This window comes from Brachycentrus maculatus, unplaced genomic scaffold (genome assembly GCF_059751285.1).
Source record: "Brachycentrus maculatus isolate JH-2025_06_01 unplaced genomic scaffold, ASM5975128v1 h1tg000375l, whole genome shotgun sequence".
Lineage (NCBI taxonomy): Eukaryota > Metazoa > Arthropoda > Insecta > Trichoptera > Brachycentridae > Brachycentrus > Brachycentrus maculatus.
Window position 1 is genome coordinate 159,827 of NW_028281124.1, and position 27,285 is coordinate 187,111.

Below are 27,285 nucleotides of genomic sequence, written 5' to 3' on the forward strand. Positions count from 1 at the left end.
AAATCGCCTTACATACAAACTATATTTACACCAAAAAATACAAACTATATTTTTTTTCGAAATACTTAAGCAGTTCGCACAATTCGTTTTTATCAGTAGTCAATATTTGCTTAGCAATCGATAAAAGCTATATTAATGAAAAATTTCCCACCCCTAAATACGAATTTCCAATCACAAGAAAAAGCCCTAACAATCAAATAAATAATACGATAAATATATAAACACCTAGATTAAATCTCACCCCTGTAAAACACTGTAATCATCCCTCATCCAATCAATTAGCCAGGCTTTATTATCTACTGCCTTGTTTTACCGAGTACATTGTGTTGGATCGTATCACAGTTATAACACCACTCATCTATCAACCCTTAAAACCCACCCCACGCAAACTTAACATTCCAATATTACAAAACAAAGGTAAAATATATTTATGATATTTTAGGAATGATATAACTTTTTATTTATTCTTTTAATGATTTTTTTAGTTGCCTGTAAACTAATGTTTTCAATACTGAATTACGTAAAGTACTGCTAATAGTGCTGTACGTAGTTCTTAGACGAATGTGCGGTAAAACGATGTACCTACATATCACTCACTCCTTTCAACAACGTCATATATAAAAAAAAAAACTTGATTTTTCAGGAGATCGTTTTTAAAGTTTAAGAATATTATGAAATGTATTAAAAATAAATACTAAGCCACTTATTGAACTTTTTATTGTACAACAGATCTTTTTAGGTAAAACCTGAATGTATTTTCTCCATTTGAAAAATATTTAGTAGATTTAAAAATAAAAAATTAAACAATCCATTTTCTTCAAAATGCAAAAACAACACTTTCTGCACTGTAGCGGGTAAATATTAAGTTAAAAATATGCCGCTTTTGCTGGGCAATTGTTAGTACATATTCTGGACATTCCGAGAACACGCAAAGCTGAAAATTTACGATTTTTGAAATATGACGTTGTTCAAAGAAGTGAGCGATATGTTAGATGTTGAAATGGTGATTAAAATAAAGTATGCAAGGTTGAGATAAACATTATCGATAAAAGGAAGAAAGGTGTGTTGAGATGGTTTAGGCATGTGAATCGAATGAGTGAAGGAAGACTAATAAAACAATTATATAAGGCGAATGTAGTATGTGGAAGAGGCGAAGAATGTTTGCAAAGACAGGGTGGTATGGCGTTCTATTCTCTTTGCCTACCACTGCGGGAAAGTGGCGTGACGGTTAGTTAGTTAGTTAGTTATGTGTTTGGGTAGATGTGTGTATAATATGTAAGTATATTATAAACATAAAAAAATCACATTTCAAGGCGTCGTGTCACAGTTTGTGAAATAGTTCGGGAAGGAACATTATTTTCTAAAATAAAAAGCTTAAATCAACTACAAATGCTACCGAGAACTCACACTAAGGATGTGTGAATTATGTGAAATATATATATTATATATATATATATATATATATATATATATATATATATATATATATATATATATATATATATATATATATATATATATACATAGTGTTTATGATGTAATTTATATTTTTTTCAGGACATAATGCCGATACGAAAAAACAAAATCCATTTAGTTAGAAATGCATCAAATTTGCAACCATATAATAAAAACTCACGAGTATCTTTGTTGCCGGCGCATTTGCTATTCAAAGCACAAAATAATGAATTAAACATTTTTAAAACTGACAATACGTTTGGTTTTGACGGTAAATTTGAAATGAAGAATTACGTGAATCCGGGGAGAAACGGGAAGATGAAAGATGACTCGGGAAGTGACAATGGTAAAACAGGAAGTAGCAGCTACGTAAGGAAGTTAAGGGAGGGCGTGATGTCTTTCTTCGGGGGTAGCTTGCATGGATTGAAGTATGTATTATATAAACCATTTTTAAATTATTGATATCCCATGTTTATTTGCTGGGTTTTTTCTGCTTTTTTGTTTGTCTTTTATGAAAATATATTTATTAGCTAAATATATACATATAAATACATACAGACGTAAATAGGAAGGTAGAGGAAAGATGATTCAGATGGTATGGGCATATTGGAGGCAGAGAACCCGAGATCTTCCTCGAAAGATATCTAGAGGAAGACCGAAAAATTCATGGATGCTGTAAAGAGAGAACATGGTTCGAAGACATGGCCTAGGTGACGTTGTCCATGACAGAAGGACCTACAACCTGAGAACGAGGAGAGCTGACCCCAGCAGTCTACAAAGACGATAAGTTGGGATGTAGCCAAGAAGAAGAAAATATAAATACGTAACATAATGAATTTTTTAATAGATTTATATTTTTCACTGACACTTCGTGATGGAGTTGCATTTTTAATATATTATTAGATTAAAACCAATATTTTTAGCTTTTCCACTTTATTTTTATTTGATCAGCCACCGGGTTTTGTCGTTACCGACATCATCAGACTGGTGGGAGGCTATACAAATTGTTATGTTATACATAAAACAACGCAGGAGTTGATAACCATGATTTGATATAATTTTATTGAGAAATTAATTTAATTTGAGGGAATTTAAGTATTGTATGATATAAAAATTATATTATAAAAAATATTTTTAATATCATACAATACATAAATTCACTCAAATTAAATTTATTTCTCAATAAAATTATATCAAATCATGGTTATCAACTCCTGCCTTGTTTTATATATAACATGACAGTTTGTATAGCCTCCCACCAGTCTGATGATGTCGGTAACGACGAAACCCGGTCGCTGGTCAAATAAAAATAAAATGGAAAAGCTAAAAATATTGGTTTTTATCTAATAACATAATTAAGATTAAATTTTTATATTTTTACATTTAATCGACCCACCAAGCCACCTTATGTGTATGTCGTTGAAGTCATTTTTACGTAGGTTTTTTTTTTAATATATATTTGAAATCTATTTGAACATAATATACACACAAAAAATCTTTTTATATTTTCTTAAATATTTTAAATATAACCAAAACCATCATGCTGTTCCTCCGTAGGGATAGGCAGAGAGTGTAAATCGACAAACCCCTCTATCTGCGTATACTTGTTTCGCCTCTGCCACATTTTTTACATGTCTTCATGTTTGCTTGACATCATCCGACTTCTAATCTAACAAAAGAGTTTATATTTTGCTATCTCGACATAGATGAAGAAGAATACGTAAGTCTGGATATTTACAGGTAAGTAAGTACCTGAATTACCCAGACATCCATATTCTTCTTCATCTATTAAAACATAAATAGTAAATTATAAATATAAAATGTTGTGATGTGAAAGAAACCCAGACTTGTGAACAAGGATCTAGAAAACCCAAAATATTGTCAGTAAAATAACTGGTCAGCATAAAAATTGAGAATCATGTTTTCAAGCGTTTCCCAGTATATAAAATAATCCAGCTAGGATCTTGCATGCATCTAAATAAAAGGGTCTCAGCTTAGTTAATGTTTCTTAACACACCAATAGACGGATACTGTGAACTCAAACGTAAAGTGTGTGAGATTTATGATAAATATATGAATTCCAAAAATTTGAGTAATGCGGTTTTCAATCATGGTAATATTAAATAATGGTAATGGTAAATATTACACGTGAGTATAGTGCTCACTTAACTAACCTATGACAGGTCATATGACCTGTAAATTCTTAGACTTACTTACATAGTCTTATTCATATATCGTAGTCATACAGGAGAAAGTGACCAAGTGAATTTTTTACAAAATCGTGATTATTGACTATTTGATAACTTACTAGCTTAATATTGCCCTGAAAAAATCCCAAAGCGATTTTAAACGTGGAATTATAAAATATTGACTTATTTATTGATTTGGCGTTTAATTTGTAGAACTCCATTTTAATTTATGTATTAATTTTAAATCAAACACAAAAAATCTGTGTTTGATTTAAAATTAATACATAAAATATATTGACCTGTTATGAATGGCCAACTGCATTGATGTTTATTTTTATGCCAAGCCAAAGTGACTTAAATAGTCCTCCTGAACATTTTACGTTTTGTTAGTTGGTCACTTTCTCCTGTAAGACTACGATATGTTGAGTTGTCGAAATGTACCTGATTTTACCCCACGTGAATAAAATATAAATAAATATGTATTAATTTCAAATTTAGGATAATCAACGATACAATCAGCATGCCGTCGGAAGGGAGGTTCTGTAATTGAAAGGCATTAATAATTATTATTATTTAGTCCTTTGAGCCCGAGCATTAGGACAAATTGAGTTTAACTAACTGCGCAGTATGTCGCCAGGATAATGATGATAGTACTTTTGACAGATCGGTTTGTTCATATTAGTCCTTGCGTTAATTTTTGTTTAGGACTGAAAATCATACAGGGGATACTGTTATACTATTTCTTGATTCGGCATTAACTTTTTTGAATGACATGTTGATAACTTAAAAAATAACACTTGAATAATACCATTTAATGAGTTTTATTTATTTATTTATTTGGGAATTGTACAGCTTTACATTTAGTAAAAGTCCGCCTCCGTAGTGTAATGGTCAGCTCGCTCGGCTACCGTTCTGGAGGTCCCGGGTTCGATTCCCAAGGGGGGTAAAATAAATATAAGTAATTTTTTCACTGTCATATTTATTCAATATTACCCTGGACTGGTACCTGAAGCGGAGGGCTGATCACCTTTCCTTCATGTGTAAACGATCAAGATAACACTGCGTTTATATGACGCAGTGCCCTATGCACCATTGGGGTGCGGATAGGGGTTTTATTATTACATTATTAAAAGTATATAATAAAAAAAGTTACATTCATAGAAAAAAGAAAGCCAATTACACAATTCCACATTTATGTTAAAATAACAATGATCAAAAACATCACTATAAAAAAAAAATTATAAATAAAATTAAAATTTAAAAAATAAATAAATAAATAAAATAAAATAAAATAAAAAAGAGTGGGAGTATCTGTGTGTGAAATGAAATAATAATATTTTTTTTTTTTCATTAAGTGTAATGAAATAAAACTCATTAAGTGATATAATTCAAGTGTTATTTGAGTGCTAATGATAAATTAAATAAAACTAATCATGTGGCATTATACAAGTGTTTAGTTTTTTTTTTATAAATAAAGGACATTGCATCTTTCTTTTATATATATTTATAATAAAGTATTTTGACATCTCAACATAGACGAAGAAGAATATAAAGTCTGAGTATTTGCAGGACATATGGCCTGTCATTGGTTTGTTACGTGATCACTTTACACACGTGCAACATTCACCGTTCTACCCATGATTGACAACCACACTACTTAAACTTTTGGAACTCCTTGATAAATGATCAATCTCATGACACAGTACATATTACAAAACAGCCACCTATGTTGGATCGCCTCGTCCCGGGTTCGATTCCCAAGGGGGGTAAAAATAAATATAAGTGATTTTTTCACTGTAATATTTATTCAATATTACCATGGACTGGTACCTGAAGCGGAGGGCTGATCACCTTTCCTTTATGTGTAAAACGATCATGATAACACTGCGTTTATAAGACACAGTGCCCTATGCATCATTGGGGCGCGGATAAGGGTTTTATTATTATTATTATTATTATGTTGGATCGAGAAAGCATGGGTTTAGCAGAGACCCTTGCAGACGTGTACAACGTGATCACTTACCCAGTCTATTTCAGGCCATATTCTTCTTCATCTATATTGAGATGTTAAAATTAATAAGAAATATTAACCAGCCAATGACAGGTCGTAAGTCGTGTAAATAAATACTTAGACTTCCATATTCTTCATCGTTTATGTTGAGATAGCAAAAATGTCACATACGATGTTTGAAAATTATACGGAATGCATCGAAACACGTGTCAAAATAGATTTTAATAAATATTGGTTTCACCAAGTGAAATTTAAATTAAAAATGAGTCTTTGTTAAGCTATACAGCTAGTGGCGTGTAATCTTCAATAACCCTTTGCACACTCGAGTCATAAACACTTCAAAATGCTGCGTTTTATGAACTTTATTTTTTTTTTATTTAACATGAGTATTTACATTTTTATTTATAACATAATACATTTGAAACATGTATACATATGGAAAACTTTTATATTTCGATTCGCTGTGCCTCTCCAAAAAAGAGACTGAGCTCTTGTGCTTGGAGAGGGACTTACACACGTGGTTTAATGTTTTAAAATAAATGGTATAATAGTCTTTGTTTTGTATATTTTTTCATGATTTATGTATATTGAGCTTTAATTTTATTTTTAAGTATTTTTATATCATCTATTTTTTTAAATTTCTTTAGGGAGTTTATTGAAATGTTTAATTGCCAAATATTTGAAGATATGCTGAAATCGCTTAGTGTTGCATCTTGGAGTAGAAAAATCGTTTGAGAATCTCGAAGATTCATAATCTGAAATCTTTCAGGACTGACGCGCTTTTGTGTTTCAATAATACGAGTATTTTCAAAAAAGAAAAATTTAAATAATAGATATCTCTTACCACAAAGCAGCTCCCGAACCAATTAACGAAATTAAATTCCTACCCTTACAATTTGTGATGTTTAACCAATTAAGGTACATAGCGGACTCTTCAAAATCAATCGGGGAGAGGATTCTCTGGGGGTTGATATGTCTTGTCAGCTTCTCTCTGTGTTCGTACAACATATACTCCCTGTGGTGGAGTAACTGGCACTTGGCGCCTTTTAGCATTGTGCTTAACGACAGATACACCCCTATTTACGACGTTCCCTTCCCGTCTGTAGCGATATGCCCTAAAAGCACGATAAAGCTGTCATCAGTGGACTTATCTCAAACTACCGACAAGTGAGTATTCATTGATTGAAGGTGTTATTTTAGTACACAGGTATTTCACTTCAAATTAAACGTTTTACATGCCAAATCGGACGTTTTATTGGTTTTTATAAACAAAATCTTCACGGATTTTTCAGTTCTTAGGACGCGTTGCGTGTGGCAATGAGGATAATAACCTGGAACGACTGGTTGTGATAGGTAGCTTGGTGGGGAAGATCCCCACACGATGTACCGATCAAGTTTAGGCAGCAGCAGGCACCTCGGTGGTTGGAGCGCTACGTGCAGTGCAGTCAAAGGATCACAACCCTCAGTAATGAGAAATTTAAAAAAAAAATAGAATTTTGAAAAATGTTTTCAAAATAGTAATCATGATTCAAAGTACTTAGTATTGAAAATCTTGTCTAAAAACTGACAGCGCGCCGTGCAGGCTTGCCAGTTTAACGACTAACGCACTTGCTAGTCTTAAGAATAAAAGATGTGGGCAAGTAGTAACACTGACGGTATATGTAGTCTTTTTAGTAATGTTTTTTTTTTATAATTCTTAGTTAAATACAACATACAATTTTGTAAAACGTCCAATTTGATTTGAAAAACTTATATTTGGAGCTTGATGGAGCTTAACCCGCTTAAGACGATTCTGAAGCAACCCTCAAAAAAGCTTATTACGCGAGATAGCGTATTAAAAGTGACAAAATGTGTCAAAACATCCCTCAAGTTATCAAGGATAGGTGTAAAATGTAGAAAATCGTATTAAGCGGGTTTCATTGTAGTTCCTACTAAAAATTGTAATAATTTTTTTTTCCAAATAGGGAAATACTTTTTGCAGCATCTCTTGTGTGCAATGACATGGAAACTAAAAATTATTCCTTGGAAAAAAAAATGACACCACAATTTGAAAAAAACCTAATCAAGTTCATACAAAATGTAAGTGATAATATATAATAATTATAATATTTTTCGTTATGTTTTTTGCAGTTACTTTAAGGCACGTTTATAAAACTATAAAATAAAAATAAAAACTTTATTTTTAACCACTTTTATTTTTGGTATTTTTCTTTAACCCATTTCGAAAGGCAAAACGACAAGGATATGTACATATTCATCATTGAAGATGATAAAGTGTTTGTCGAAACCGGTTGGAAAAAAGAACCAAAAATAAATGTTCTTAAAAATAAAACTATAGTTGTATTTTATAACAAAAATATATATTAATTTTTTGATTTGGCATTGACTTAATGTAATCATGTATAAGACCACTTTTTGAGTTTATTAATAATGTAAACACAACTAGTTTTGAGAGCTGTAGAGGTTTTCATAAACAGGTACTGTTTTTTACATCATTATCTGCGTTTCTGAAGCACTTACAACTAATATTGTATACTACCTTGATCAAAAAGTTCCCGGAATGTGTTCTGAAAATTAAAAAAAAGATTGTTCATCAAAATCGCTATTGTCAGGGGAGGGTCAAAGTACTCACTGTCGACTTCAACGAACTAATGCCAGCGCTTCATCAATTCTCGAAACAGTTTTTACAATCGGTTTTCGGTATGGTCATCAGAGCCATTTTCCCATGACCTCATCTCGGATGCTGTAACGTGTTCCGGGAGCGGTTTCTTGAGTCGAACGAATAGGAATATCGATGCCGAAACACTTTTCTAGCATTTTCAATATCATCGCACCACTAAAGATGCAACATTTGATAAAAATTCGTTATAGCAAATTTCATTACATTACATTTTTCCAAACAAAATTGTAAAAAATCGAAAACACGCCCAATCGCAAAAGTACTCAATACGGCGTCACTGTTACGAATGTCAAGTTATCAAACTGTAAATTACATAGAATACCAATGACAGATGTAGTAAACTAAGAAAAAAAAAGAAAACTCAAATCGGGTGACTGAGAACGCCACCCATGGCGATTCCGGGAACTTTATGATCAATGTAGTATTTCATTTTATTTTTACTTTGTAAATACCACTAGTTCTCAAAATCTATTGAGACAGGCGTTATGATAGAAGCTGCATCATTATTAAAATACCGTGGGTGGCGATTCCGGGAACTTTTTGATCAATGTAGTATTTCATTTCATTTTTACTTTGTAAATACCACTAGTTCTCAAAATCTATTGAGACAGGCGTTATGATAGAAGCTGCATCATTATTAAAATACCGTGATATTCCAAAATATGATACGGAATGCATCGAATCATGATTTTATGAAATAGTTATATTTATTTATTAAAAATTTAATTAAAAATATATTGATAATACCACAATGAGACTGCTGAATCAATTAATAAGCTAATATTGTATTGATGATTTTTTTTTCATCACCAGAGTACTCCATCTTGTTCAGACGTTTTGAAGATCTGTAAATGGAGGCCCCAAAGAGGTATCGAAGAAATAACCTTTGATTGCTGCAAGAAAATGTTTCAGCCAGTTTTAACTCATTTCGGAATTTGCTTTGGATTTAACATGTTGTAAGTCATTTCGTATATTTTAAAGGTTTATATTCTCAATATTATTAATATTTAAAGCATTTACTTCGTGGTTAGTCATATTTAATTGTTTAAACAATTGTTTGCATGCTGTGGTAGTGATTGTCCTGACGAAGAGATGGGAACGTCTTGAAACCGGTAGACATAAAAATCTCGATGAGTGGCTATATACTAATATTATTAACATTTTTTTAAAGGTTTATGTTCAATTGGTCTGGGTATTTGTAATGTATTTTTCATATTTACTTTCCCTATCCTTACTATCCTGCCGGCAAACAAGCCTTTAAAAGTAGAGACTTTGCGGATTACTCCTTTGAAAAAATTGTGTTCTCACTAGTTTTCCCGTACCGAGGGCACAATATTTGTTTAAGGGCCAATATACAATAAATGGCAATTTTATTTTCTTTAAACTTTCAATTTTATTTTTCCCAGGTAACATTTGACGTTATTGAAGTTTTACTTGAAACACCGTTTTGCATTTTTAAAAAAGTTTTTCTTCGAAATAAATATATGAAAAGAGTTATTGACAAATAATTAGTTTTAAAAAAAACAGTATGTTTTCTGAAAAAATTCTTAATTTTATTATGCGTTCTAAAAAAATGCGCGCGGAAACATGTCCGGCCCCTGGCGCAGACGTTCGCGTTCTGAATTTGAACGTTTGATATGTCAGCCTTGATTCTTCACAATATCGAATCTGCTAACATATAATATCAATTTTTAAGTACGACCATATAAATTTTGGCTTTCGTCTAGTATCTTGTTACTAGTTTTTTGACTTCGGTTTATTCTAAATATAAGTTACTAAGTAGCTCTAAATGACTAGTTTCTAACAAACACAAATCTTGAATACCCTTGCCAGACTATATGGGTATCTCCAAGATTGCAGCATTGTTGTTGTCACCACTGTGTAACCAACATGCCCGCATTCCTTGCAATTAGTAAACTATTTCTTTTAAACAGGACAAGTCTTTTTCCAAAAACCCTGCGAGAATTGAAGAAAGACAGCCTGTTGACTTGGGACGCCCATTCAGGCTACCCATCTGATCTTATGGACACCGATCTGAAACCATCATACCCGGAACGGGTCTTCAGCAATGGGGAATCCTTTGGTTTACACGTGGAGCTGTTCCTCAATTCCAGCGAGTCCCAGGAACTCTGTGATGGTTCTGAGTTTGGATTCAAGGTAGGCTGATGTGAAATTTAAAGATGTAAAGTTGGTAGCTGGATATAATTTTAACTTTTGAACTGGTAATGCAAAACTTTTTTCACCTTATCGGATTTTCAAAGCATTGCTTCAACAATCACCATTAAACCCAAAAATCCGTTAAATATCAACTTAATTATCTTTGAACCCAGGTAACATTTGACGTAATTGTTATATATCGCTCACTCCTCTCAAGAACGTCATATATCAAAAATCGTCAAATTTCAGTCGCGCATGTTTTCGAAATGCCCAGAAAATTCGGTACATCCAAGCAAAAGTGGCACATTTTAAACTTAATATTTACCCGCTACAGGGCAGAAAATATTGTTTTTGCATTTTGAAGAAAATGTATTGTTGAATAATTTTTTTATATAATAAATATTTTTCAAATGGAGAAAAAACCTTCAAAACCTAAAAAGATCAGTTGCACAGTAAAAAGTTTAATAAGTGACTTGATATTTATTTTTAACACATTTTATTATATTCTTAAACTTTAAAAACGATCTCCTGAAAAAATCAAGTTTTTTGATATATGACGTTGTTGAAAGGAGTAAGCGATATATTGTATATATATATATATATATATATATATATATATATATATATATATATTCCTCTGCTCCTTTTTCCAACTAAGTACCTACCTACATTCGTTTCATAAATTACCGTTCTTTCCTCACGCAGTTGTTCCACATAAACAAGAAGTATAAGAATATTAATTAAAAAGGTATTGACAAAAAGTTTGTACCTAACTAAAAACAAAGGATTCTACTGCAACTTTTTCTCTTATCCGAAATTTTAAAATTAAGTCAAATTATAAATAGAACATAGACTAAGAAGAGCTCCTTAAGGTTGCATGGACATGTGGAGCGAATGGATTACGAGAATTTTCTCGTAATCCATTCGTTTAGTTAGTCATTTGACTAAGAAAGTTTGTTTGGCAAATGTGGTGAGCTTGGCACGATCAGATCAACCAGAACCTAAAATCTGGTGGTGTCAAATGTGTGCGTAATCGGATGGCATGTATGACTAGATGTATGGATGTGAAGGAAGCTAGAAACGTATGTCAGGACAGAAGAGCGTGGAGTCCATCCTCTCTGCCTATCCCTGGGAGAAACGGCGTGATGCTAAAAGTGAATGTAAAAATTGAATTAAAATTTTAATGTTTCATCCTCAGATCATTGTCGACTCTCCGATTGAGAGCGTGATAGAAAACACCTTCGCCAGAATCCCCATGGACCGGGAGACAAGTTTTGCCATGAAGCCGAACCAGATAAAAACGGACTTAAACATGAAGTATCTTAGGCCAGACAGAAGGAAATGCTACTTTTCTGATGAGGTCAAACTGAAACTATTCCCTTACTATACTATGAGCAACTGCTTGCTGGACTGCGAGATGAATCACGTCATGGTCCACTGCGGCTGTACCCCTTTCTACTTCACAAGTAAGTTCTTCGAACTATTATAGTTGTATGTTTTCTATGGATAAAAATATTGTCAATGATATATCGTAGTCGTACAGGAGAAAGTGACCAACTAACAAAACGTAAAATGTTCAGGAGGGCCATTTAAGTCACCTTTGCTTGGCAGGAAAATAAACATCAATGCAGTAAGTCATTTTTAACAAGTCAATATATTATACTGCCAAGTTTAAAATCCTTTGGGATTTTTTTCAGGGCAATATTAAGCTAGTAAGATATCAAATAGTCAATCATCACATTTTTGTAAAAAATGCATTTGGTCACTTTCTCCTGTATGACTACGATATGTAGAAAGGAGCAGGTGCGTGCATTCCATATGGGCAGAAAAGAGTGCCTATCCTAACTTACCCGCGTGATATATAAAAACGCAATCAGTACCTACCTTACCTTACTAAGTAGTACCTACCTTACCTTACTACCTACCTCTACTGCGTACCCTAGTAAGTCGTACCTAGCTTACCTTACTACCTACCTCTACTGCCTACCCTAGTAAATAGTACCTAGCTTACCTGGAAAGGAGATTGAATGCTGAAAACAGAGTGAATGGTATACTGAATTCAGTCATAGCAAATAAATCCCTACGATCGAAATCTAAACTGGTAGGTAGTACATAATGAAGTACTGGTTTCAACCCTTTTGGTATGGACAGACATTTTTCTTCATTCATGTCGAAATATCAATAAAAAAAAATCTTGATGTGAATAATTCCTAAGTGAAACAAAATCCACTATTTGTGAATAATTATTTTGATACACGAAAGTTATTGTGTGTAAAAAAATTTATGATAACCGTAAAACTGGATGTTTATTATTACGTATAAAATTTTATTTCTTCACAAATATGTATAATATGTATATGTGGCCGTTGTGTTGTCGGGTAGACACTCGACAGCTAAACTAGCGTTGTGGGTTCGATTCCCGCCAATTGGTCCGGGAGTTCATGATGTAATTTTCACATTTACCTTCCCCATCCTTACTATATTCCCTGCAGACAAGTCTCCAAAAAAGGCTTAGCGGGTTATTCCTTTAAAACAAAAACATTAAAAATATTGAAATTACAATACACTGAAAAGCGCCCTTGACGTCTTATAAATTAGACACCATTTTTTATAATTGTTATTATTAAGTTGTTATGACATCATTTTTTTGTACTTGAAATTATATAATTATGATTTTAATATTTTTTCTTGTTTCAGTGCAAATGCCTAATATAACAATATGTACAACAATTCAACATTTTAATTGCTTGGATAAAATAAGAGGTTTTATATCAATTCATTTTTAATTTAATTTGTACTAAGTAAATACCAGTATTTCTTAAAATCTATTGTGACATGTGTTTCGAAGCATTTGTACGATATATTTTAAGACACAGTAGTATTTACAAAGTAAAACATTAAAATGGTATTTTTGATTGAAAATTGTATTTTTTACTAGGTGAGGTCACATTAAAAGAAATGCATCGTTACTTCCATTACAAAGAAAATGATTTCCTTGATGATATTGACGGAAACGATTTAAAACAAAAGATTAAGAAAAATGTACTAATAGATGGATGTAACTGTTGGCCAAACTGTGATGACCTTTCCTATAATATCGAAGTATTTTATTCGGATTTGGTATGGTCTAATAATTCAAGAACACCCCCATGGGCTAAAACAAAGACGAAAAAGTAAGTAAAAATTATCTAATAACAGTACTACAAAGAAACCATTCATAATCAAGAACTGCCATATATTTTATCGAAATAACAGCCGGACAGTGTCTGGATATTGAATCCAGCATTCGGTGTAATGAAGTATTGACTCCTATACATAGAATGCAAAACCTCGGTAATGATTTTACGGACCTTTGATACCTGGAATATGTCACTTCCTAACTATAAAGCAATCATAATTACAATATTTGAGTAGTCCACTTGCAAACAATATGTTCCAAGCAACTAAAAACAGACAAATGATATTGATCAAAACGTTTGATACCATATATAGCCGTTTGCAATCAGAGGGTAGATAGTACTTGAACATTAAAAAAAAACATAAAATTACAAAAGATGATAATAGGGAGGGTTTGCCTTTTGGGAAAAAGGGAGTTTAAGGAAGGAGGTAGAGGGAAAAACTAAGAAAGGAGGATTGATGGACAGCTAGGATTCTAATGATAAATAGTAATGTCTGAGAAGGTGCATTTTTTACAAGGAGAGGTAATTCATTCCATAGTCTGGCCGCTTGGACAGAGAAGGAATTACTGAAGAATGATGTGTTATGGCGAGGAATGGAAAGTGTTCTTTCTTGGGAAGAACGAAGTGATAGTCCATGATCTGAGAGGTATATACAATTTTCAGCCAGATATTTAGGTGTATCTAACATAATCTGTCAAAACTCGTTAAGTAAGGAATAAAACGGAATATAAATATCAATACTCTTGCAGAACTCGCTATACCGTTCGACAGTTAACTTTCTAAAATCTCTCGAAAAAGCTTAAATTGGTAGAAGATTTAATATTCTACTGGCTGCCACCATTGGCTAAAAAAACTATTTTTTTGAAAACATAACGTGGTTTGTAAGTGGACAACTCATTTCAGGCAACTACATAATTCCTTGTATTATATGTTCATCCTTGTTAAGATAAATATTTTTCGAACCAATAATAAACTTAAAAAGACAAAATATATTATTTTATACAACATGTAACATATTATATACAAATTGGCTACAGACTTTAATATAGGAAAAAAGTGACGTTAGATAAATATTTTTGCGAAAAAAATTAAAATATTACTTCTCCTTTGTGTGTTATGTGAGGTCCCCCTGACGTCGACTATTACTTGAGAGAAATCGTCGTTGTTATGGGCAGCTCTAAACAGCGCCTCGACGGTCCTGATCCAGTCCAATCTCATACGTTCCGGAGCCAGGAATTCTGTCAGGATATCTATCAAGATATCTCATCTAATCTCCCATTTTTGTATTTTTTTCATCCAGGCAGGAGGTCACCAAACTTTTGGTCAGTTTCAAGGATTCACTTTTCTTCGGATACCATAGGCAAATGCGCTACAATGACATGGATTTCCTTGGTAAATATTTATTATGATTTAATTCCATATTATTTTTGACATCTCATCGAAGATGAAGAAGAATATGGAAGTCTGGGCATTAACAGGGCTGACGAACGTCATAGGCTAGTTTAAGTTAACACTACACACGTGTAACATTCACCAATTCTACCCATTATTGACAACCACACTACTCAACTTTTTAGTTCTATATATATGAATCAATTTTGAAACATTATTCTTGAATCACTAGAACTTCACTAAAGACATTTATTGGTGAGTTGAAAACTCCTGTAATTGGATATAATCCAAATTTTGTTAACAAGTATTTGGACACTCCCAAAATGTTGTAAATGATTTATTTATTAGTTTCCATTTTTTTGTGAAGTGATACATATAATAAAACATGATCATAAAACATAATAAACTGAAGTACAGTTTACGCAAATCACATGTTATAACCGCTCTATTACGTACAATGAAAGAATATTGATTTTACTTTAATTTGAATTGAAATTTTACAAAGTGAAATTATCCATTTTCCATTATAAATGATTTTAAGAAATCAGCAATTCTAGCTTGTAAAATGTTACGTTTTGGTGCGATTCAATTATTTAATATTGGTTTAACACAGGATTGGTCACGTTTTGTCGCAACTTTAATTAAGATTTCGATAGAATACAATAAACAGAACAGGTTTGCATTCAAAGGATTTTTTGTGCAATATTGGAAATGTAACTTTTTTGGGGAGGACATCCAAACTTGTCTATCGCTCACTCCTTTCAACAACGTTAAATATTTTTAAAAAAACTTTATTTAATGGAAAATGCTTTTCCCTTCTTTACATTTTTTCCTTATTTAAGCATTCGAACATACCTATCACTCACTCCTTTCAACAACGTCATAAATTAAAAAATATATAAATTTTTCAGGAGATCGTTTTTAAAGTTTAAAAATATAATAATATGTATTAAAAATCAATATCAAGCCACTTATTGTACTTTTTACTGTTCAGCAGATCTTTTAAGGTAAAACCTGTTTTTTTTCTCCATTTGAAAAATATTTAGTATATTTAAAAAAATAATTAAACAATACCTTTTCTTCAAAATGTAAAAACAACACTTTCTGCCCTGTAGCGGGTAAATATTAAGATAAAAATATGCCACTTTTGCTGGGATATAGTACATTTTCTGGGCATTCCGATAACATGCACAACTGAAAATTGACGAATTTTGATACATGACGTTGTTGAAAGGAGTGAGGGATATGTAAACAGTTGACTTTTTCATAACACTCAGTTTACTCAATTCTTGGCGCAGGATCAGTCCTAGCATGGTGAACAATAAAATCCGATGGTATAAAGGAGCCAGGAATCGTCAGGATTTTTGTGCAGCGACGCGTACCCTAGTGACGTAGAGCGTCACGTGCCGAGTCGTGACCACACTAGTATACGTGATATTTACAAATGGAATGAGATTATAGTACGTATCTCTGAAAGCTACCCTTAACGATGAAAAATGGGGGTGAATCGTTATGGCGAAGGAAGGGAATTAAGTTTATACGTACATTACCAGTAACTAGAAAACATGTCAAAATAATTTATCATTGATGAAAATATTTTTAATTTCAGTTTTACTTGTTTAATATCACTATTTCATAAAATCTATTGTGATACATGTTTCTATGCATTCCACAATATTTTCAAACACCGTATCTGAAGCTTAATGTACATATATATAACAGCATGATTAAGTTTTTCCCCCTAGTTTCCTACCCTCTTTCCATCCTTCTACATCCCAAGGATAACCCTAAAGGTTAGACTAGACACGTCAGGATTCTGAATTACTGACGAGATGCATGATGATGCAGATGAGTGTCGAAGAGGCGAAGAATGTTTGCGAAGACAGACTGGTGATGCGACGTGATGGTTAGTTGGTATTTATGTGTTAACTTTAAATCAAATACAGATTTTTTGAGTCTACTAAGTTGTATTTTAATAACAAAAACACATAAAAAATCACATTGTGACAATTGTTTCGCCTAGTTATGGCATTTTTTGTTACGGCAAACGAATGACATTCGTTTGACAATGCCCTAACAAGGCGAAACAATTGTCACAATATAAATTTTTCATGTGTTTTTGTTAATAAAATACAACTTAGTAGACTCAACAAATCTGTGTTTGATTTAAAATTAATACATAAATTAAAATGGAGTTATACAAATTAAACGCCAAATCAATAAATAAATAGTTAGTTGGTATATTTAAGGTAGTAGCAAGAACTATGTCAATTACTGTAATTTTTAATAAACCTAATTGTGTTTTAATTTCAGCATCCTGTGGCGGTGTGATGGGGCTTTTCCTAGGGTTTTCCACCATCAGCATCTTCGAGCTTGTTTACTACATTTTCATTAAACCTGCAATTACCGTAATAATCGCAAAACTCAAGAAGGAAACAACATATAAGGATGAAAATAAAATAATCATTATATCCGAATATATAGAATAATGCTCTCTTTTACACAAAATATGTATACAATATGTATGTATAAGGGTTTGGATATTTTTGTAGTCTTGCGAACTTATGCGACATAATTCAATCACCGTTTGATAATTATGTTGAAAGTATCGAAACACGAGTCATAAGACATTTGGTTACAATTAAATTAAATTAAAATAGTAGTTTTATGTGAGTGAAAGTTAAACTAAAAATTCCCAAGGGTTAGTTAAAAATGCATTTTTAATTTTTTTTTTATAATTTGTAAAAAATTCACGAAATTTTCCACTTGAATTAGTTCTTAATTATTTTTCCATTTTTTTTAAAGGTGGAGAGAAAAGCCTCACCTTATCTTTAGTCCGCTTCCGCAGTGTAATGGTCAGCACGCTCGGCTACCGCTCTAGAGGTCCCGGGTTCGATTCCCAGGGGGTGTCAAATAAATATAAGTGTTTTTTTCACTGTAATATTTATTCAATATTACCCTGGACTGGTACCTGAAGCGGGTGGCTGATCACCTTTCATTCATGTGTAAACAATCAAGCGAACTCTGCGTTTATATGACGCAGTGCCCTATGCACCATTGGGGTGCGGATAAGGGTTTTAACTTAACTAACTAACTATCTTTAAAGCTTACGTATTTTAGTTGTAGATTCGTTTATTTTAAAGGTTCTTTTAAACGATTGATATTAATGTGAGTTATAGCTTGACACAATAATTAAATTAAAACTCAATTTTTTTTCTTCATTTCGAGTTTTTTGCTTGCACTTTGATATAAATTATTGTTCATAGCACATAATCACTCAATAAAGTATTATTTAAAATTTCTTTGTGTTTCATTTTATAAACTCTTTGTTGACTATCATTATTTTGATAATATCAAAATATTAACAACAATAATAAAATAACAAACCGCAATCTTCGGGAAAATATTATACTGATATCTATTGGTGTAAATTCATAATATTATATTTAAATCTCGTGAAGGTAAAATACTGTTGAGGGTAATACGATTCCTGTTTTAACATTCTTAGCCGAGAAACACACCAAACGTAATGTAATTTTTCAACACTAGATGGCAGTAAAAGCATTAAAATGTCAGTTATAAAAAACATTTAAAAAATATTTTTAGTCTTAATACTTCAATTTTTTTATCGTCACCCAGTGGTGCATACGGTACTATATCCATTCGAACGCATCCCGTACTATACAGGCCTATGTACTTTTTTATTATTATTTCACCATAAACATAATAACTTTAATTTTCTAAATCCAGGGAACATTTTACGCAATGATTTTTATTCTTAAAACACCGTTTTAGTATTTAACAAAATAAGTTTTTCTACGAAATAATTACATGGTTTTGAAAAGAAAAGAGTTGTAAAATAAAATAATAAATAAAAAATATTTTTCGAAGGTATAATTTAAAAGAGAAAATTGAGTGCGCACAGACGTCCAGCCCTGTGCGACGCTGGGCGCGTTGTGATTTGAACGCTTGCGATTTAGGTCTTAAGCCTTATTTTATATTGACGTCCCAACATATATGGTGAAGAATATAGAAGTCTGGTTGGGATAGGGCTTGCAACCCGTCATAGGCTGGTTAAGTGATCACTTTGCACACGTGTAACATTCATTATTCTACCCATGATTGTCAACCACACTACTCAAATTTTTGGAACTGCTACATATATCATTAACACAATAATAACGCCTGAGAGCGAGTGTTTTTGCCTAGAATTTTCACTCATAAATTATATGAAATTATAGTAACTTTAAACATAAAGAGTAAATCCACTCTCGAGTAGGCATAGGCTATGAAACTTAAAAAGTTAAAGCCTGAGTAGGGTCATGATAAGCGGTGGTGCATAAGCCGTAGCTAGATTTCAGAGTCACTTGGAAGTTAGGTAATTTTAAAAAAAACAGCGCCTGAGTAAAGCAACTTGGGGACTTGCAAGCTAAGCTGTTTTAAAGAGATTTACTGGGCGTGGGTGGGATAGGTCACAAATTTACTTTTATATAAGTATTTTTCAAAGTCCTTACCCTTCAATTACTCTTTTCTTTTCAAAACCGTATAATTACTTCCAAGAAAAGCTATTTTTTTAATACATAAACAGCGTTTTAAGAAAAACTTCTTGCCTGAAAATCTCACCTGGATTTAGAAGAAAATGTTTTTCGACTTATGGAATACTGGGCCTTAATTCATTGGCGTAGAACCATTGGTTCCTGATTTTACGACCCAAAGCTTGCAGTATTACAAAATATAATATATACATACATACAAGTAAAGTATTGAATAAAGTGAATTGAATTGAATTGAAGTATGCATTCTGTTTTGTCAAAAATACTATATGTTTCTTTCGTGAGGAGATTTGTTTTTTTTTGTTAATTGCAATACCCACCATGTCGTAGCGAATTACAAGGCACCAGTAACGAATTGCTGATCAATTTATAGATAATTTTATGCAAATTATTTTTCAACATCAACAGTTATCTCCTAGCTCTAATCGTTTTTGTGTAAAATTAAGAAAACCGAGATAAGGATCACATTTAGGGATAGAAGGAGAGGAACTGTCACCCTAGGGGCGGGGATACAGAGGGTGTGTTTTAGGGTCCTGATGAACATTTGGGCTAAAAATTAAAAATGTATTTGTGTAGGTGGTTGCATAATTATCTTGTGGTACGTTTGAAAAAAGGGGATGGATCCAGACACTACTTTAGCTCCAAAATATCCATCTCAGCTCTATTCTTTTGTTTTTTTAATCGTCGTCTGTGGTCTCAATCTTGTGGGTTGTTTTGTGGCAACAAATAACATCTTCTTCGCCATTCCTGTCTATTATGCGCCACCCTCTCCAGCTCCTCATACGTTGAATAGCCCATACCCTCGTAATCATATTTTCTGCATACTCTGGCCTTTGTTCCTTCGATCGTTCCCTCTATATCAGGTGCTGGAAACCCTCCTGTCTCAATACGTGACCGATCCATTTGGCACGTCTCTTCAAGATATTCGCGAGTGGGTGATTTATTTCTTCGATTATTTTATCAGTGACTTCTTCTTTGTCTTTTATGTATTTGATCTGAAGATCTGTTTTTTTATTCAAGAAAGCGACTAGTCCTGTGATGTTGACGCTCAGCTATCTTTTCATCTCTTTGTGGTCTTCCAGGAAGACTGTGGACCCGGTGGAATCTCGTTAGCCACCAAATTTGGGCACACTCATGTTGTAAATGAAAATAACTTTTTAAATTATAACCTGCATAAAAATAAAATAAAAATTTAGGCGTTTCCCAGAATGTCAAAATTATCCTCAGATCTTGCATAGGTACATCCAAATAAAAGCGTCTCTGCTATGAATATAAAAGCTTTCTAAATCCTATAAAGATGGCAGTTGTGAACAAATATGTACTGTGTTATGAGATTGATCAATATATCTAGGAGTATCATCAAACACTCCTCGATATATTAATATTTAAAAAAGTAGTGCGGTTGTCAATCAAGGGTAGAATAGTGCATGTTGCTCGTGTGTAAAGTGATCACTTAACCAGCCTATGTAAGCTCATAAGCCCTGTAAATAATATTCTAAATCTATGTTGAGATGTCGACATGTAAAAAAACTCAAATAAGTGGAGACAATCCAATTTGTGAGTATTTGGGCACACTCAAAATGTTGTAAATTTAAAAAATGTATCCTCTATGGCTCCGAATTCTGGACGATGTATAAAACTTACTCTAGGTAATTAGAAACTGCTGAAATGCGTATAGGTACTTAAATAGTCAGCTGGAGTGTCCCTTAGAGACTAAATAGACAGATCACGCATTCGTGGATGCCTGGCTGTAACTGATATCAATAGTCAGGTAGAGGAAAGGCAATTGAGATGGTATGGGCACATAGGACGCAGAGAATTTGAACATATTGTGAACCAGGCAATCGCCATGGATCTTTCTCGAAAGACATAGACGAAGAAGACGGAAGACACTAGAGGAAAACTAAAGAATTCATGGATGATACCGAAAGATAATTAAATTAATAAAAATTCTTAAGAAAAAAATTAAAGCCCATTACATATAAACCTTGAAAAATATACAAAAAAAGACTATTGTACCATTTATTATAAAACATTAAACCGTAAGTGTAAGTCCCTCTCCAAGCACAAGAGCTCAGTCTCTTTTTTGGAGAGGCACAGCGAATCTAAATATAAAAGTTTTCCATATGTATAAATGTTTAAAATGTATTATGTTATACTTAAAATGTAAATTTATAAAATAAATAAAATAAAAATATTTAAAAATAATAATAATAATAAATAACATGATTCAAATGCATGGCCTAGATGACGTTATATATGATGGCTGTTGATATGATATGACAGCTGGGGTCAGCTCTCCTCGTCTTCAGATTGTACTTAGGTCCTTCTGTCATGGACAACGTCACCTAGGCCGTGTCTTCGAATCATGTTCTCTCTTTGCAACACCCACTAATTTTTTGGTCTTCCTCTAGATATCTTTCGAGGAAGATCCATTTTCATTGCTCGGGTTCACTGCGTCCTACATATATGCCCATACCATCTCAATGACCTTTCCTCTATCTTCCTGTGTGTGTGTGTGTGTGTGTCTGTGTGTGTGTGTGAGTGTGTGTAATATGTTTAAAGAAATAAAAATACAGGATATATTTCATTTATATTTATTTATTGTAAATTATTTGATGTTTTACCTCCGACAACAGTGCTACGGGGCGATGTCACCGCAGCGGACAAATGCCTTAACGCGAAGTGACATCTATGCGGAGAGTACGAACTTTACCATCCTTCCCCACCACCCCCCCTCCACCCTCGGCGGCCATCTTGCGTGACGTCACTTTGTTATTTGCTTCCCGCACATCAAAATGTTTACTAGTAATATGTACTAGCGAATATACGTAAACAAAAGAGAAAAACTATACTACCCTGGACTGGTACCTGAAGCGGAGGGCTGATCACCTTTCCTTCGTGTGTAAGCGATCTAGATGACTCTGCGTTTATACGATGCAGTGCCCTATGCACTATTGGGATGCGGATAAGGGTTCGAATGACGAAATGAAAAAGAGAAAAAAATTATTTTTTAAAAAATAATATCTTAACCATCACGCAGCTGCACTGCGGGGGTAGGCAGTGAGATAAAAACACCACACCAATCTGTCTTTAAAAACATAATTCGCCTCTACCACATTCTCGCATCTCCTCATACATACACCTCGATTATTCCGACTCTTGACTACGTCCAAACATTTGAAATAAGTACTTCATTCTGCTATTTTTTTTCGGTCTCTCTCTGCTCCTTTTTGTAACTACATTGGTCTCATAAATTTGCTTCTTTTCTAACTTCTTCCCTGTTCTATTTTAGTTCTATTTTCTTCGTTCCACATGTCCAAACCATCTCAACACACCTTTCTTAATTTTATCTAAAATTCTTAGGTACCTACCTACCTATCTCAAATTGCATTCTTTCCTTATCGCACTACTCGAACATCTATCATACATCGTTTTGCCGCAAATTCGTCTGTGGAATCGCATTTTGACTGCGTTCTGTCTATTTTCATCCTTCTTTTGCCAGCCCTATGCTTCACTCCAAGAAAAAAAACTTAATATATGTTCATTATTGTTCCAGCATACACTGTGATAAGACGTAATTAAATTTTAAATAAATCACTAGTTTTTTTTACCGTTTGAGTATTATATTGTTACGATTAGTTTTGGAAGCTACAGATGTTTCCATCTACTTACGTTTTTATTCTAACCCGTAGATGATAACATCTTTAGCTTCCGAAACTAGTCGTATCAAAATAATACTCAAGTGTTTTAGATATTTACCTATCTACTACTACCATCACGCGTTTCTTCGCAAGGGTAGGCAGATAGGATGGAACGCCACACTCTTTTGTCCTGAAATAAACTCCTTGCTTACTTCACATACATTTATCTAAAGCATACATGCCCTCCGATTACGCAGACTTTAGACACCGCCAGATTTTAGATTCTGATTGATCTGATCGTGCCAAGTCTTTTTGGTCCGTCCTCGTTCTGTTCTCCCATTTACCAAATATACTATTTTAGTCATTCTCTCGTTATCCATTCGTTCCACATGTCCACACCACTTTCAAAAACTCATCTTTATCTGTTTTATTTTTAATTATACTAAATTTGTATCATTAAAATCCAATTGATTATTCAAATTTGGATCAAAGAAACAAGTTACAGTAGGATCCCGAAAACTAAACTGGCAGTACACAACGGAGTCCTGGTCCCAACCCTAATGTATGGAAGTGAAGCATGGAGTTAGCAAAAGAAGGATAAAAGTTGACTGAATGCAGTCGAAATGCGATCTCTCAGACAAATGAGCGGCAAAACAATGTAAGTAGGTATGATAGATGTTCGAATGGTGAAATAAGGAAGGAACACAAAGCTGAGATAAGCGTTATCGATAAAATTAAGAGAGGTGTGTTGAGATGGTTTGGACATGTGGAACGAATGAGCGAGGAAAGAACGGTAAAACAAATTTATCAAGTAAATGTACCTACCTACTTAGTTGGAAAAGGGAGCAGAGGAAGACCGAGAAAAACTTGACACGATCAGGTGTGTCAAATACTTGAAAGCAGTCAGGTTAGGAGTCGAAATAATCTTCGGGTATGTACCTACCTATGAGCAAACGAATGAATGTGGAAAAGGCGAAGAAATTTTTCAAAGATAGAGTGGTGTGGCTTTCTATTCTCACTGCCTACCCCTACGTGAAGTGGCGTGTTGGTTAGTTAGTTATTTAGTTTACATATATTTGATTACTAAGTATAATTTAAATTAAGTTTATATTTGATAATTAAGGATAATATTATTTATTGATTCGGCATTAACTTTGTGGAATGACATGATTATTTTATTAAAATTCAACACTTGAATATACCACTATATCGAGTTTCATTTTTATTTACGACTAGTTTCGAAAACGACAGTTGTTTTCATCTTATGGTACAAATTAAAACTTAATTTGTACCAGAAGATGAAAACAACTGTCGTTTTCGAAACTAGTCGTAAATAAAAATAAAACTCGATATATGTAGTGGTATATTCAAGTGTTTAATTTTAATAAAATAAGTATAATATAATAACTAATTGTAGATAACAATACTATACCTAAGTGGTACAAAACTAGTGTTTTATTTATAATTTAAATCAATTGGTTTCTTCTTGCAGTGCACAACGGAGTCCTGGTTCCAACTCTAATGTATGGAAGTGAAACATGGAGTTGGCAAAAGAAGGATGAAAGTAGACTGAATGCAGTCGAAATACGATCTCTCAGAAGAATGTGCGACAAAACGATGTATGATAGATGTGCGAATAGTGAAATAAGGAAGGAATGCAAAGCTGAGATAAGCATTAGATATCGATAAAATTAAGAAAGGTGTGTTGAGATGGTTTGGACATGTGGAACGAATGAGTGACGAAAGAACGGTAAAACAAATTTATGAGGCGAATGTTAGTGGGAAAAGAAACAGAGGAAGACCGAGAAAAACATGGCACGATCAGGTATGCCATATACTTGAAAGTGGTCAGGTTAGGAGTCGTAACAATCGGCGGGTATGTATGAGGAGATGCATGAACGTGGAAGAGGCGAAGAATGTTTGCAAGGACAGAGTGGTGTGGCGCTCTATTCTCTCTGCCTACCCCTGCGGGGAAGCGGCGTGATGGTTAGTTAGTTAGTTAGTTAGGTTTCTTTTTAAGTAAAGTGATTGTCAAATTTTAGATGGGAGATATATAAGTTACAGTAGAATCCATTTATTTTATCACCTTTAATTTAATAAACATATATAAATACATTTTTTTTTATTCCTTGTTACTTTATTTAAAAACTCTTTGATTCATCGTTATTTCGTATGAAAAATATCCAAAAGGGCTTTCAAAGACGGTGTTCTTTTCTATATTGAAAAAAAACTTTCAAAACCCGCCATCAAAAGCCTTTGTGGAGTACAAGAGCGCGTCCGCCAGCTTATACCTCACAGACGACACTAAATCATAACCAAAATAAATAAACATTAAACAAAACACGGCAGAACTTCACAAGATTTCACACAAAACAGAAAAAAAAATCAATTGTATCAACCCACCGCCACAAAGCCCGCGCGCTGATTGGCCGACAGCCCCCGTGCTCGACTCCCATTGGTCGGAGATAACGCAAACCTTTAACTTTGAATTTATGTTCAAACTTCGACGAAAGAGAGGGGGATATGAAAATGTCATTAGAACTCATTAGTGCGAAAGAGATAGAAATAGTGTAATGCAGGTATAGATGTTGTATTTTGTTTTGGCGCTTAAGCGGGATAGATTGTCGTGCGTCGCTTTCCCGCGAAAACGGACGGAAATTGCATCCAAACTGCAGGCAAATTTGAGCTTTATTTACACAATATTTAAAAGATATTTTTGTATCTTTTTAATAAGTTGTTTGAGTAAGTTTGCTGATGTTTGAAACCGTTATCAGAAAATGTAAACTGTTCATGGTAAGGTTCAGTTGTAAAGTTTTGGCCCAGGATAAAGGTCGTTCGGGAACGATCTAGAACGTTGTTTTGAAAAACGCGCTACGTTTTCATTTTCGAATTTTGAATAATTTTGACAGTTGCGTTTTCGAAATATTTAGACCGTTCTATTTTTACTCGAAAGACATGTAAATACAATTTATAAATAAAATATTTATTAAATACAAAATAATAAAAAGATTAAATATATAGTTTGAATGATTTGTGAATCAATAAAAAAAAATCTGAAGTAATTGCATAAAATTTGTGTTATGTAGGAATTGTGATTGATTACTTTATGGTGTTTAAAAAATTGTGAATTTCGGATTTAATAAGGGTGTTCCAAAAAAAGGTGAGATTTTTTTTTCTATGAAAATCTTAATTTTTCGTAATTTTTTATTTTCGTTTGTATACCTACTTATTTAATTTATAAGTACACAATTTCCCGACTATCAATGAAACAGGTAGGTACCGACCTTCATAACGTCTTTTAAATAAGTTTTTTTTTTTAATTATCATAGTTGGGAATCGAACCATGAATGTGGTAACGCGTTTTACGTTACGTATTTTTAAGTAAAACAATATACTACTTTGGTTAGTGGCTACGCATTGAAAAATAAAAAATTATAATAATTTATGATCATTTTTGTAGCACTATTTTTGTGAAATTCCTAGGTGAAGCTCTTCAATCATCCTGTAAAATACAATAAAAATATGTGTTAAAATAAAGTCGAAAATAAAATCAGTCTGATGACTTTAAAACAAATGCATTTGCATTTTCTATTTGGTGGTGTAATATCATTTAGTGCCGTCGTTCCCGCAACAGCAAAGGCACACTCGCCATATTCAGTGTTATCTAAAGAGATGGCTTAACCCATGGCAGTTAATGTTATCTAGCTGATTGAACCGTGAGACATGAGATCATCTAATTCGCCTGGAATGCAAGTTTTTTTTTTATATAAGTAGGTACTCTATAGTTGTATAATGCATCGATTTATACATAAGCAGGTAGAAAACATTATACTATTTTGAGAAAGCGTAGCCAATGTAATAAATACGAAATAAAATTAATATTTTTATACATTTTCCGACTATTTTTCTTGGGTCCAAAATTGAACAAGGTTTAAACAAGGTTTATTGGATTGAATTCTACATTTATTTATGTATATGTTAATACGTGACGCGTTTCGTCTTATTAAGACATTATCAAACACTCA

At 33.0% G+C, this 27,285-nt stretch overlaps 1 protein-coding gene across 1 annotated transcript; it reads left to right on the plus strand.

Annotated features, from left to right (window-relative positions):
- The first annotated feature begins 1,737 nt into the window (after positions 1-1,737).
- Positions 1,738-20,729, plus strand: LOC148303267 (pickpocket protein 28-like). The gene is made up of 9 exons (XM_088270245.1): positions 1,738-1,824; positions 9,149-9,291; positions 10,270-10,492; positions 11,691-11,958; positions 13,431-13,612; positions 16,912-16,969; positions 17,377-17,471; positions 20,480-20,551; positions 20,637-20,729. The coding sequence occupies exons 1-9, from the start codon at positions 1,738-1,740 to the stop codon at positions 20,727-20,729; spliced, it is 1,221 nt and encodes a 406-aa protein (XP_088126371.1).
- The last annotated feature ends 6,556 nt before the right edge of the window (positions 20,730-27,285 follow it).

Coding starts and splice junctions, on each gene's coding strand:
- LOC148303267 (XM_088270245.1), top strand. CDS start 1,738: ATGAAGAATTACGTGAATCCGGGGAGAAACGGGAAGATGAAAGATGAC. Junction 11,959..13,430: donor TACCCCTTTCTACTTCACAA/GTAAGTTCTTCG, acceptor ATTTTTTACTAG/GTGAGGTCACATTAAAAGAA. Junction 13,613..16,911: donor AAGTATTTTATTCGGATTTG/GTATGGTCTAAT, acceptor ATGATGATGCAG/ATGAGTGTCGAAGAGGCGAA.